At 42.4% G+C, this 14152-nt stretch overlaps 1 protein-coding gene across 12 annotated transcripts in view; it reads right to left on the reverse strand.

Annotated features, from left to right (window-relative positions):
* The window catches only part of PKP4 (plakophilin 4), a 372718-nt gene that overhangs the window by 181265 nt on the left and 177301 nt on the right, over positions 1–14152 (reverse strand). For all 12 annotated transcript variants that reach the window (XM_040357916.1, XM_040357915.1, XM_040357912.1 and 9 more), the window contains one exon: positions 1001–1113. In XM_040357916.1, coding sequence (XP_040213850.1) covers positions 1001–1113 — 113 coding nt within the window. The remainder of the gene's footprint in view (positions 1–1000; positions 1114–14152) is intronic.

Below are 14152 nucleotides of genomic sequence, written 5' to 3' on the forward strand. Positions count from 1 at the left end.
TTCACTGGCCACTTGCTGGCTGAACGTTTTTATTCATTATTGATGTTTTTATATTTTTTAGCACTTTGTTTCAATTTTAGTTTATTATCAATGTTCACTGATTAACACTTTGATTACTTAGTCATATTCATTGCGCTCGTCACTTTACCTACACCAGATACATTTCAGGTTAGATTACTGCACAGATCTGGAATAAATACACAAAGCTCACCAATATTCAAAGAAGACTACACATACCTCTGGTATATGTGGAGTTGATTTACTAAAACTGGAGAGTACAACCAACTTCTTGTACAGCTCTGCATAGAAACCAATCAGCTTCCAGTATTTTTTTTGTCAATGGCCAATTAAAGAAGCTGAAGTTAGAAGCTGATTGGCTACTACCGAATGCACAGCTGCACCAGATTTTGCACTCTCTAGTTTTACCCTGCTGCATCTGATGGCTAGTTTTAGGAGATTTGGAGTGATGTCACAATTGTGCTGTTCACTGTTCTCCTTGCTGGAGGCTCTAAATGGGCACACAAACCTTGCCTCTACCAAGATGGCTGCCACCACACAGACATAGTGGAGAACAAGGCATGGTACATCAGCAATGGAGGAAGAAGTTGCTGCAGGGAGACAATACTGGTGACTAATCCTTTGCCTTTAACCTGCCTTTTTTGGCACAGCGTCTAGACCTAGGATTTAAATGGCTGTACACTGTGTGGTGATTTTTTTAAATCTATGTACGCAAGCTTTATATGCACACACAAACACATGCTGCAAGAAAAACGAAAATGATATATTTCATAATAAAAAGGCAAAACCCGTATTAATAAGAACATAGTCTGTGGAAGATTTCTGTATTTGTTAAATGGAAGCTGCTCCATTAGCTGATAAATGCTCCCAATGAGGGAGCAGATCAGCACATATAAACAGTGAAATAAATTATGCACAGTGGCTGGTTCGCTGCAATGGCCATTTCACAGTGTGGGATCGAGCAGAGTCATTAAATGTGTACCTTACGCTGGCGATGCTTGGCGACTCCGCTCCCAGTCTGCATCTTTCTAGTTGATTGGCAACAATTTGTCTCTCCACCTCGAGTTCCCTGGTGAGCCGTTCAAATTGCAGCTCCTGGAATTTCAAGAAAATGAGAATGAAGCCTCAGGTGACGTGGAAAAACAGGGATTCATGTGAAGACAACAAGATGGGACACAAAATAATCTGTCCCTCTACTGCCTACCTCATTTCTATAAACCCGCCTGCTGAACACATTTTGTATGAGTTTATAAAGCAGTACTATTCACTTTAAACAGACATAAGCAGTCATTCATTACAGCCATAATAAGTTAAGGTGAGCCAGACTGCTTGGGTAAAAGCAGCATCCAAAAACCACCATTTATAACTACTGAGGTGTAACAACAGAATATCAAACATTAGGTAACCCTCTGTGAATTGGACTTACCTGTGCGAGAAGCTTCAAAGAGGCAACCCACAGCCATCTGCCCAACTAGTTCCTGGAAGTGAAGCCTAGCCAATACAGAGACCATAGACATCTGCTTAGTACTCTACCAAAGAATCACAGTTCCAAGGATAGATCTTTCTGACTTCTATATAAAGCAGAACTCCAGCCTCATTCTATTAAGTGATTTTTTTTATCGTTTATTCCCTTTTATTGCTGTAATATTTTTCATCAGCCGGGTGATGTCATCTATTGCTTCTTCTGTTGGTGGGGCAGGCATCCTTCCAGGACTGAGTGCATGTAAATTATTTGACGTTATACCATGTGAGTTCTGGGGTACCGTTAGCTCAACATGCATAAATGCGTACCCCCTGGCGGGGAAGGGAGGGCATGGCTGGGCTTACAAGGAAATTGCATTAAGAGGACCTCCAGGGCTGGACCAAAGAGTAAATAAGAATGCTGGAGCATGAGGATTGTCAAGTACAACCTGGAAGCTTATTTTTTTTTATACTATACAGGCGGGGGGCCACAGAGGGAAAATTAAATTATATTCTGGCGTTTAACTAAAATCTCAAAACGTTCACATAATTGCAAACATGGTTATCAATCTTTTTAAACATGCAGCTTTTTATTTAAAAAAAATAAAAAATACCCAATGATCCTGCCAATAAAGTCATTGTTCAGGCACTTCCTGCTATGGGGTGACAACTGTTTCCCAACACGCCTGCGTTTTTACCCTTTCACATGCCATCCTTTTTCAGGATATAAGTAGCCATTGCTGACAGATATGTGCAGGTATGCTCCACCGATGTCAGAAAGCAATGGATGTGCAGCTGAAGCGCGAGCTTGTAGACAGGAAGTGGCTGAAAAACTCTGTAGAAGATTAGGAACACAGAGCTCTATAAAAATATTAAACACAAATATGAACATGGTAATTATGGGAAAGAAAATCATGGCAATCGTTTACATACACAGTGCTTTAGCAAGCTTAAAGAGGAGGTCCAGGCTTCTTCAGAAAATTTTTAAAAAGTCAGCAGTTACAAATATTGTAGCCGCTGACTTAACATTAGGACACTTACCTGTCCAAGAATCCAGCGATGTCAGCACCCCAGCCGATTTTTCCATTGGTACTCAGGCACTACCGCCGTCATTGCTTGTAAGGGAAACTGGCAGTGAAGTCTGGCGGCTTCACAGCCGGCTGACTACTGCACATGCGTATACCCTGGCAGAAGTTGTAAAATTTTGGCATGGATATTGAATATATGACTAAACATGCCAAAAAAACTCTTATGTAAAGAGGAACTGCAGTCTGCTCACATAATTTGTAATAAAAACATATTTTTCATTCTGAAGCTTCCCTTTAACCACTTTGCATATTATGTTATATATACTGTTATTCTGTACTTACCATACATGCTGCAGAAGTCTCCTTCCACAGCATAGGTGTGCGCAGCCTGTTGCATTAGGGTGTGCACCTGAAAGCTCAAAAACACGTTACCGATCTCTCACTGTGTTCATTCAGAAAGAAAAGGGGCCGGTAAATGACATTACCCCTTCCCCCACTTATCCTGAAATATCATCTATGTGTGCCCACTGCAGTAGCCAATGGGAGAGTAGGGAAACCAGCCATGCTGTGGGAGGGAGCACCAGGCAGCAGGGGGAATCTGCACTGCAGGTAGCGATTAGGGTGTGCCTGGGCACATCCTGTGCGCATGCCTATGTTCCACAGAGTCTGGCTGCATCCATTTTAACTGTGGGCAGCTAAAACTGCTGCCTGTTCACTTCCTGAATTTACAGACACCCCCCTCCAGCTCTCATTGGCCCTCTTATGACACCCCCCCCCCCCCCACCTCCCTTCCTGGCACACTCTCACAAGAGTGAGAGGAAGCTGAGCATGTTATAAGCCTAGGCTTTTTACCAGACAAGAACAGGAAATGGGCTGTAAAAGGTGCTTTCTGGCAGAAAAAAATGTTTTAAGATCCAAAAGTTAAAACAAGGGCAGAAGATTTAATTTATGGAAAGTTGAAAAAATTACTAAAGGTCCACTTTAAGGCTAGTGATCATACAAACCCACTTATTATCACATAGTAGTTTGGCTCCATTTTAAATCATAACAAAAAAAAAAATCACCCAAAGGGCCCTGATCAAAAGAAGTTTAAATATCCTGGAATGTTTGGCCTTGGTACAGACACAAGTTGACACACACAGGATAAAATGGCAATTAAAGTTAATGTACAAGCCGACATATATCAATAGGCACTGCCTCAAAAAATATGAGAAAATATGAGAAAATCTGGCAACAATCTGGTTGGATTGTTGAATGTTTGTCTCTTCAGAGATCAGTTTAATCTACCTTTTCTTCTCATTGATGACTATTCTTCTCATTGATGACTATTGAATGTACATTCTTTGTGGTCTATGGACAACATACTGATGTGTTTTACCTGCTTCCCCCCCTCCATATAGCAAAATGACGGCTGGAAAGAGGTTTCATTATCCTGACTTGGCATCATATGATGTTCAGCAAGATAAAGCTGCAGGAGCGCGCATCGCGGCGATCAGTGGTGTGGTGTGTTCCCATCTCCGATCTAGGTAAAGAGCCTATGATGTAGGCTCTTAACCATGTGATCAGCTGTGTCCAATCGCAGCTAATCACAGTGTAAACTGGAAGAGACGTTTATTGGCTTTTCCTCCACTCACACCGACAGGCGCGAGTAGAGGAAAGCAGATTGGCTGCTCTCCTGATAATCAGCATTAATCATCAGTGCAGACCCATAGAGGATGCCCACTTCAGACCACCAGAGATGCCCACTTCAGAACACCAGGTGAGCTCACCAGGGGTGCCAATCAGTGCCCATTGTGCATATCAATGGCTGCCAGTGCCCCCTGATCAGTCCAGTTTATCAATGCCTACAAGTACCACCTCAATAGTGCCCATCAGTGAATGAGCAAAAGTACTTATTTACAACGTTTTGTAACATCACCGACACATGTGTTCTGAATGAACTGCCACTCGTGCCATTCTCTCAGAGCCCTGTGCCGTGAACGGCGGCTCCAATGTGCATGAGTGACGTCATCGCAGCTCCAGCAAAATCCCAGAGCCGGAGTCCAAGAACCCTGAAGCATCTCGGAGCTGGAAGAGTTTTGTTTTAAGGCAAGTTTAACATATGATGGAAACTAGCACATTACGCCTTTGACCTGCAGAGTAAGGGGGGGGGGGGGGGGGGGGGACTTTTGAGCTCAACCGACTGATCAAAATGTATTTCTGTTCTGGAAAAAATACAAGATAGGTACAAGAAAGGCTGAGATCTTGCCCATTTGTAGGCTTAGGCCCCATGCACACGGGACGCCGGTGCAAACTCTGCTGAACACACGGTTTTAAAGGCTAAAACGGGGCGTTTAAAAACGCCCGTTTTGCTGCGAATTTGCATTTGCGTTTATAAGCGTTTAGTTAAGAAACATCATAAGACCCTCCCTAAGCTCAAAAAACTATTATTTAACCATTTTAGCCATTTTGTGAGACCAGAGTAAATAGCAGCTGAGAGAGCAGCAGTGTACTTATATTTAGCGTGTCACTTGCCACATCACCTGGCCACAAGTTGTAAATTGTCCACTTGCCATGCCACCGGCCACAAGTTGTGGATTGTCCACCGGCCACAAGTTGTGGATTGTCCACCGGCCACAAGTTGTGGATTGTCCACCGGCCACAAGTTGTGGATTGTCACCTGGCCACAAGTTGTGGATTGTCTACTTGCCACATCACCTGCCACAAGTTGTGGATTGTCCACTGGCCACGTCACCTGCCATGTCAACTGGCCACGTCACCTGCCACAAGTTGTGGATTGTCCACTTGCCACGTCACCTGGTCACGTCACCTGCCACAAGCTGTGAATTGTCCACGTCACCTGGCCACAAGTTGTGCATTGTCCTTTTGCCAGCGTCTCGTGTGCATGGGGCCTTAATATGATCTTGAGTGGCTTATACAGAACGCAGGACCATGGCACATAGTTTGCCGATTTGCATCATTTGAACAGTATTGATAAGCACATGGGTGGGTATATCACAAAGGACTGTACATGTTTTACATCTCATGTGTTTTACTGAGAATATACAGTGGTTTGGTCGAAGCAGCGCTTTAAAAAGCAATAATGTTTTAGTTATTAAGCTATTATGAAGAACACATTGGCTTAGTGTGCCTGTAAGAAAGCACAGGGCAATGGTTTAGCAGCAAAACAGCAGCACATCCATAGAAATTATTATAAACTGTTGCCATTCTGTTACATCTTGTCTTAAAAAATGTCTCCCTTAGAGAAGTCTTTATTGAGGTGAGGTTTAAAAATGTCACAGAGTATTATATTCAGCGGTAATATAATCCATTTTATGCACTAGACTCCGTATCACAGTGCAAACAATAAGCATGTATTTTAAGATTAGCCTGTCTGCTCATTACACTCACTCTGGACCTTGGATTGAAAACGCAGGCAAAATATAAAAAAGCAATCAAATTAATCTTCCCCGCTCCACATAAACCTTCCCCCCTTCATAACATGGATATTTGCATAAATCATCCAAGTTGTCCAAATCTCCACCCATTACTGTCACCGATTCATTCATGTACAGCCTGGTGGCTGGGAGAGATAGCTGAAATCCAGCGGAGGTGGCTGCAGCTGTACCGAGGGCGCACAATACAGAATGCAATATTTTATCCAAATCATCTCCTGCCATTGCGTAAACACTGCGGTACTTAAAACCAGAGGGTCATTAAGGGATCGCAAGAGGAGCTACAATGTTGCAATGAATCTGTCATATAGAAAAGCAAAAACAATTTCTGTTGCAAAGTAGATGAAAACAATATAGAGATGCTTCAAATGTTTTAAATTCACATCTGTAACCATCAGCAGTTCTATTTTTAACTACTTTGTATCCAGGCCAATTCTGACATTTCGCTCCCACATGTATAGATCTTTTTTTGCTAGAAAATTACTTAGAACGCCCCCCCAAATAAAAAAATTATATATATATATATATATATATTAGCATAGGCCCTACAGAATAAAATGAGGGCTGTTGCAATTTTTGATGTCGCACAGTATTTGGGTAAACGCTTTCATGAATAAAAGAAAGAAAAAACTAACACACTAAAGTTAGCCCAATTGTTTTTTTTATAAATGTGAAAGATGGTGTTATGCTGAGTAAATGGATACCCAAACATGTCATGCTTTAAAATTGCATCTGCCTGTGGAATGGCACCAAACTACGGTGCTTAAAATTCTCCATAGGCAACACTTTAAACGCCTTTACATGTTACCAGTTTAGACTACAGCAGGTCTGGTGCTCTGACGTACGCGACAACACAGCACATGTGCAGTGCAATCACCAATTACATATGCTTTGGGGAGCAACATATGCGTTTTCATGTGCACGTAAGTAAGGTAGTGCTTTAAAACTTTATTATTTATTTTATAAAAAAAAATGTATTACATTACATTTTTTACACTTTCTTTTTTTGGATTAACTTTATTGCCATCACAAGGGATGAACAACATCCTCTCTCATGGGCCAGGACAGGTCCTCTATGGAGAGATCTGGGGGGTCTATTAGGCCCCAAAATCTATTTTCTAGGCTTCCATGCAGCCGATCAGACACAGATCGATTAGGCAAAGAGGCGGAACTGGAAGTGATGAAATATGAGTCGTTCCCAGGGTTACAGAGAGGAACGATGTCCGTTCCTCTGTCTGTTCAGTGCAGCAAATAGCCGCCCGCTGGCAGCGATGAGACGGTAGAGCCTGGGAAAGATGGCCACGGGAGGGGGGTGAAATCCCCTCCTGCCATCTGCAGAAGTAATCGACTGGCTAATTACCCACTCAAATAATTTCTGCCTTACTGGGAATCGCCGGCTGAAAAGATCCATACCAGAATGATGCCTGTATGTGCAGGCATCATCCCAGTATAACTACTGAAACCTGAGGATGGGCAGCAAATAGTTAAATGAACTTGCATTTTGCACAAGCTTCCCCAGACAGTGAATTGCAAAGCAGGAGGGGGGTGGGGTAAGAAAGGTCAATTTAATGCTGCTCAGGATGGGAGGGATTAAACCAAACCTGTCACTTTATCCTGAGCAGGCAAAGAACAGGTTTGATTCAAAAAGATTGTCACTAATATCAAAGTACCAATAATAGATTTCCCTAAAAAGGATAGTACTACTCTCTGCTGCTGTCCACACCACCAAATGCCCCCTGGAACCGACACTTGCTGGAGTGTTGGATTTAGACTCCCCCCAAAGCATAACAAAAACACAGAAACAGCACCAGACCAAATGCAATAAGAGTCCAAATCACGCCACTCCTTCACACTCACACACTAAACAGACAATACATTTTGGGGGGCCACAAAATAGTTTTTTTTTTTTTTTTTTTTTTTTACAAATATGAGCAAATAATCGGGTTGCTTTACCAAAACTGAAAAGTGCAAAATCTGGTGCAAAAATTGCGATGTTCGTCAAATTCAGAATTTCCCATATGTGTTCGTGATTGGGTTCAGATCAGGAGACATACTTGACCACTGAATCACTTTCACTCTGTCGTTTTTCAGAAATGCAACTGTGGCCTTAGATGTGGGTTTTGGATCATTGTCATGTTGGAAAAAGTGCACGATGACCAAGGGCACAGAGTGATGGTACAATTTTCTCTTTCAATATAGAGCAGCACATCTGTGAATTCATGATACCATTATTAAAATGCAACCCCCCCCCCCCCCCCCCAACAGCACTCATGCAGCCCCACAGAAGGATACTGCCACCACCATGCATTTTTCTTTGTATTCCTCAAAACATTTATCTTGGTCTCATCACTCCAGAGTCCTAGTCGTCTTTCAGCATGCTCCTTGACAAATTCTTGGCACGCTTTTGCACATGGGCTTTAGGAGAGGATTCCTTTGTGGACGACATTCACGCATGCCATTCCTCTGCAGTGTACGCCGTATTGTGTCACAGGAAACAAAATCGCCCCAGTTTGGCTTTCTACTTCCTTTAGCCAACTGCAGTGAATTTGCATGGCAATTTTCTTCAATCCTTCACATCAGAAGCCGCTCCTGTCGCGTTGGTAACTTCCATGGATGGCCTAGACATCTGTGAGATGGTTGCAGTTCCATTTTGGTAAATTTTTGTATCACTTTTGCTACAGTATTCTGACTGATAAGTGAAGCTTTGCTAATCTTCTTGTAGCCTTCACCTTTCTTGTGCAAAGAAAATACAGGTATTTTGCTCCCACTTCCGGGCATAGATAGATACATAGATAGCCGTGGGTGGCTGCGCTATTTATATTTATCTATGTCACATTAGGAGCCTCCTCCATCCCCCTCGATGTCTTCTGGGAGACACACAGGTCCCAGAAGACAGCAGGGACCAGTAGGATCACACAGCGCGAGTCGTGCATGTGCAGTAGGGAACCAGGCTGTGAAGCCGCAAGGCTTCACTTCCTGATTCCCTTAGCGAAGATGATGGCGGCAGCAGAAGCTGAAAGCTGAGGGAGAGTTCGGCTTTTGGTGCCAACATTGCGTGCGCCATGGATAGGTAAGTGTCCTCATTTTCAAAAGTCAGCAGCTGCAGTATTTAAAAAAAAATAATAATAATTGGCGGAACTCCGCTTTAATGACATTTTAACAAATACAGTGACATATTTAAAAGGTACACTCCAGCAAATACTGAAAATTAAGCCTCGGCACACAGAACACAACCTATTTGCCTAATTCTGCATTTTCACCCAAATACTGCAAAAAGAAGCCAGTCTACCACATTCCTTTCTGTAAGCTGTTAATACACCAGCTTGTGATTATCCTTTCTGCCTCCAGCATGAATAAATACTAATATAAACACTTAGCAGTACTAAGGAGTTTGACAACCACCAATCAGATTCAGTTTTGACTTTTTGGATTTTGGATTTTCAGAAAGCAGCGAAAAGGATGTCACACAGCACAGACCTCAGGAGTAGTTAACACCTACTACCCTCTGCCTACTGATCCTGCGATGTGGCATGTATATTGCTGTGGATGTGAGGGGCTTTAGATAATTATACTAATGAAAAAGTGAGTGGATTTTCTAATTTAAAGTAGTACAGCTACAGTTTATTGCAATGCTAGAGTATTTCACCGATTTGTTCCAGCAAGGAAGTACAAAAGCCTCAAAACAATTTTATGTAAATATTTTTGGATGGTGGTGAGATTTGTGGTGTGTTAAAAGCCACTCCTTCCTGAAAAATGTTATTTGAAAACATACCAGACCTGGGATGGAGAACCAGAAGAGCTACACAGCCCTTCACCTCCCGTGGCTTTGCTGTGCCTGAGCACTATGGGAAATTTCTTTGGAGTTTTCCATCCTATATTTGTAGCATGCAAGATACATATTTTGATAGTAATGGAATTTACAACTTACATTCAACAAATCATTTTATGCTTTTTTTTTTATTGATCTCATAGAATGGCCACAAATAAATGAGGAAAAAACTAATTTAATCTTAAAAGTAATATTCCTCTTTTGGTTTGGGTGCAATCAGATGCACTGCACTTTTTCCAAATCTGAATGATTTCAATTGGTACATTGCCTACAGAAGTTAAGTGTATGGGGATTATGATGATAAAAATTATGAAGGTGAAGATAAAAGACCAAAAGTAATACAAAAGTGGGTATAACGTGTTTATTGACTTACATCGGTGCAGATTTTACATCAGTGCCGATACTAAGCATTTGCGTGAGTATCTGTACTCGCGCAAATGCTCCGATGCCCAAATCTGATACCGGAAGTGACATCCCCTTCTCCCCTCTGGCCTGCTTTCTTCTCTGGCGGGTGCCATGTCCGCTTCCTCCTCCTCTAGCGTGTGCGTTATAGATGGAGGAAGGCCTGTGTTTGTGTGAGGAGACTCCACAGGGCTGGGTTGAGGAGGGGGTGGATGGGTTAATGGTCGGTGTGTGTGGAGGAAGAGGTGGGGTTAGGGTCAGTAAGGTATGCCGCTGTGAGGGGCGCCACTCACTCTGAGGCAAGGACACACTGGTGGAAGACGCAGAAAATGTTGTGGAGTGCAGAACGGAGCCAAGCCCAGGATGCTGGTGAAGGAAGACCGGACCTGCACGCAGCCAACTGGACAAGGTGAGCGCACAGAGATTTTGTGTATGTGCGTTTGAGTCTTGGCTACAGCCCAACAGGCTTTGTGTGTGTGTCAGTCCCACTCATTGCCTGTATGGGGATCTTCCGATCTCTGTTTCTCCATGGAGCTCCATGTGTGCTGAGAGATATAGATGGATATAGCCATCTAGGTTATATATATATATATATATATATATCTCTATATATATATGCACATACATACATATACACACACACACACACACACACACACACACTGTATATGTATGAGGAATCCTCCATACACTGCCAGGACTGTGTGTATGGATCTTCTTTGCCTTGCAGAGAGGATATGGAATCTTCCACGCCTTGCAGATGGGAAGCCTCTCCTCCAGCTGGCTGGCTTCTCTGGCAGGTGCCATCCCCATCTCCTCTCCTTCAGAAAACTATCACTTCTGCCTGTTGCCACCCCCTTCCCTCCACCAGCTGTCACCTCTGCCCCCATGTCTCCCAATGACCCTCCCGGGGGGCGTGTCCTGATGTGAGAGCCGGTGGACGTGTATCTGGGAAGCTCCGACAATCCTATAACCTAATCCCAATGACCCTCTCATCCCCATCCGCACCCTCCACCAATCACAGCCTTTTACATCCCAACTCTCCCAACCCACAATCTTTATTCCATCCCACCCTCAACTACCCTGCCCTAACTTACCCCTGTACTCTCCCCTGCCCACCCTCACCCAACTTCCCAACAACCCCCCCCCCCCCCACTCCTATTCTACCTAGGAGATAGGGATCAGTAATGGACATCAGCAAGTACTTAAAAAAAAAATAGTAGTAGTTGAGTAGTATAGAGGAAGAGTTACTCGACCAACATGTGAAATTTGAACATAGTAAAACTAAAAAAAAAAGGTTATGTTCACATTTGCATTATTTTTGGTGCACCCTTGCAATGAAAAAAAAAAATGCTCAGTACATCCTTGCAATAGAAGAAAATGTCCCCATGTTTTGTCGCTTTGCAAAAATACCTACTGTTATACCTACTGCAACTTTCTCTAGCAAGCAAACACTGCTTTTGCTGCACTTTAATCCCAAGCAGTGTTGACAGCCCTGCCAAGTCATACAAAACTCAACTCCTGGTGTGCTTGTCCCAATTCTCAAGCTTCTGTGAAATCAATTTTAAAAATACCATTCTAACGCACAAAATGAAACTGGCCATCTTTAGTGACATTGATGGAGAAATCATACCTGCCACAGTTTCAAAATGATTAAAGTCAAAGCCATGAAAACAGATAACATGCAGAGATGCGTTTTTATAAATAATCTCTGGTTTAAAAGGGTCATTCCGATCATTCGCCAAGGGTTAAACTAACGCAGATTAAATTTTCAACCCTGTCATTAAGAATATTTGTCTCCATACTACTTTGTAGCAAGGGGGAAAGAGCAAGTTCATTATTTCTAAAAGGTATGCAAGAGATGACACCATGTCAGTGGCACTTGGTAAATCAACGCATGTATGGAATACTGATGTACGATAAGCAAGTTCCCTCATTTTGTTTTGTGACATTACTGGGTAAGAATCATACAGGATTAGATCAAATCTCATCTTCAATCTGCTGTAGCAGATTATACAACGTCTAAAGAAAATTATCGATTCCTATCGATTAATCGTGCTGCTCTAGTGGAGGGGGAAATCGGCACATTTCTTTTCATTTAACCTGCTGTTTGAACAAAAAAAATAAAATGGATAAAGGAAGGCATATGGCTATTTGATGTGGGGAAGGAGGAGATATTAAAGTTAGAAAGTGGAGTTCCACCCTAAAAAAAAAAAAAAAACACACGAAAATACTGTAAAAAAAAAAAAAAAAGTTTTTTTTTATACTCACCCAAAATACCTGTTGCCATGCGGATGTTCCTAAACTGCCTCTTCCTTATCCGCTATGGGTCTTCTTCTGCATCCTCTTCTAGTGAATGGGGTGCGCTGCCTTCTGGGAACTGTGTGTAATCCCAGCGAGCAGCCGCCCATTCACAAATCAGCGCATGAGTCGCGCATGCGCAGTAGGAAATGGGCAGTGAAGCTTCCTGTTTCCCTTAGTGAGGATGGCGGCGCGGGACCTGCAGTGATCAAGGTATCGGCATCAGTTAGTCATCATCGCAGGCGAGTAGGACAGGTAAGTGTCCTTATTAAAAGGCAGCGCAGCAGATAGTGTTTGTAGCTGCTGACTTTAAAAAAAATTAAAAATAAATCGCGGGTGGAATCCCGCTTTTAGGCTGGGTTCACACTACTACACTACTTTCATCCTACTTTGCTCTGCTACATTGGTCCTACATTTATCCTACATTGGTCCTACATCCATCCTACTTTCATGAACAGGATACTACTTTGGTCCGACTTCAATGATATTCAATGGGCCTGAAGTAGGATCAATGTAGGACCAAAAGTAGTACAGGGAGCATTTTCAAAGTCGGACCGACTTGTGTAGGACGCTACAAGACGCTCTCATAGGGAAACATTGAACACAGAGCAAAGTAGGATGAAAGTAGTGTAGTAGTGTGAACCCAGCCTAAGTCTGCATTTGCTTTTCTTGCCAGATTTGAAACAATCTTTTTGTAAATGCAATAAAAAACACACTACAACCTGTAGCTGACAATGAATTCAACCCACAATCAACACAGCACTGTATACTAGACCTGCTCTCGAAAAACATGGACATTAAAGTGGACCCAAACCACTTTTTACAGCCAATGGATTTTACAGCTCTTCCAATTCTGTAGGGAACAGAGAACATTTTGCCGTAGTGGCAAAATATGAGCTCTCTGCCAAAAGGTCAGATTAGGTAGAGCATCTGATGGGTTGTCACCTAAATGTAACCCTTCAAGTGACAGCACATGACCAATCACCATTATTTTGCTCAGGTGGCAGTTGGAGATAACCTGGAGCTGCTAAACAAAAGAATGATAAATCAACAGCAGGCCAACTAATTCCCATACACTTTTTTGTAATGAATGCAGAAATACCAAATGTTTACAGCTCCAGCTTTACACTACAACTCAGGAAATAGATAGAAAATTGCTGACCTCCTCCTGAAAACCTTATATGGATGTCATACCAATCCTAAGGCTTCTAAACTGAGCGATTGGCCCAGAACACATAAGCAGATCAGAATTCTGACTTAACTTGTCGTGTAGCTTTTTGGGGCCAGTGACTCCAAATACTGATGATCAGCATCACAGCCAGGGAACTACAATTTCCAAAAGATTATTAGCCTACATATTTCTCTTATGACAGGTTTTCATTATATCCAACTGTACATTCCAATATTGGAACATTCAATCTTCATATTTCACCAAGGCAGGTTTAAATCCATAAATAGTACTGAGAGAACAGCACAGATGACATTATATACATAAAGGTAACAGACTCAAAGTAAGCCAAACATTCTTGTCCTCACACTACTATGACATGAAATGTATATGCTTCAGTGGATCCTTTCAGTAATCATTATTTCTGAATTAAGCAAAGCAAATCCCATAGAACATTTCATTGAGTGTGAAGACTTCACAGCTCACACTATTGTCAAACAAAAGATGTTTT

Source organism: Rana temporaria, chromosome 6 (genome assembly GCF_905171775.1).
Source record: "Rana temporaria chromosome 6, aRanTem1.1, whole genome shotgun sequence".
Taxonomy (NCBI): Eukaryota; Metazoa; Chordata; class Amphibia; order Anura; family Ranidae; genus Rana; species Rana temporaria.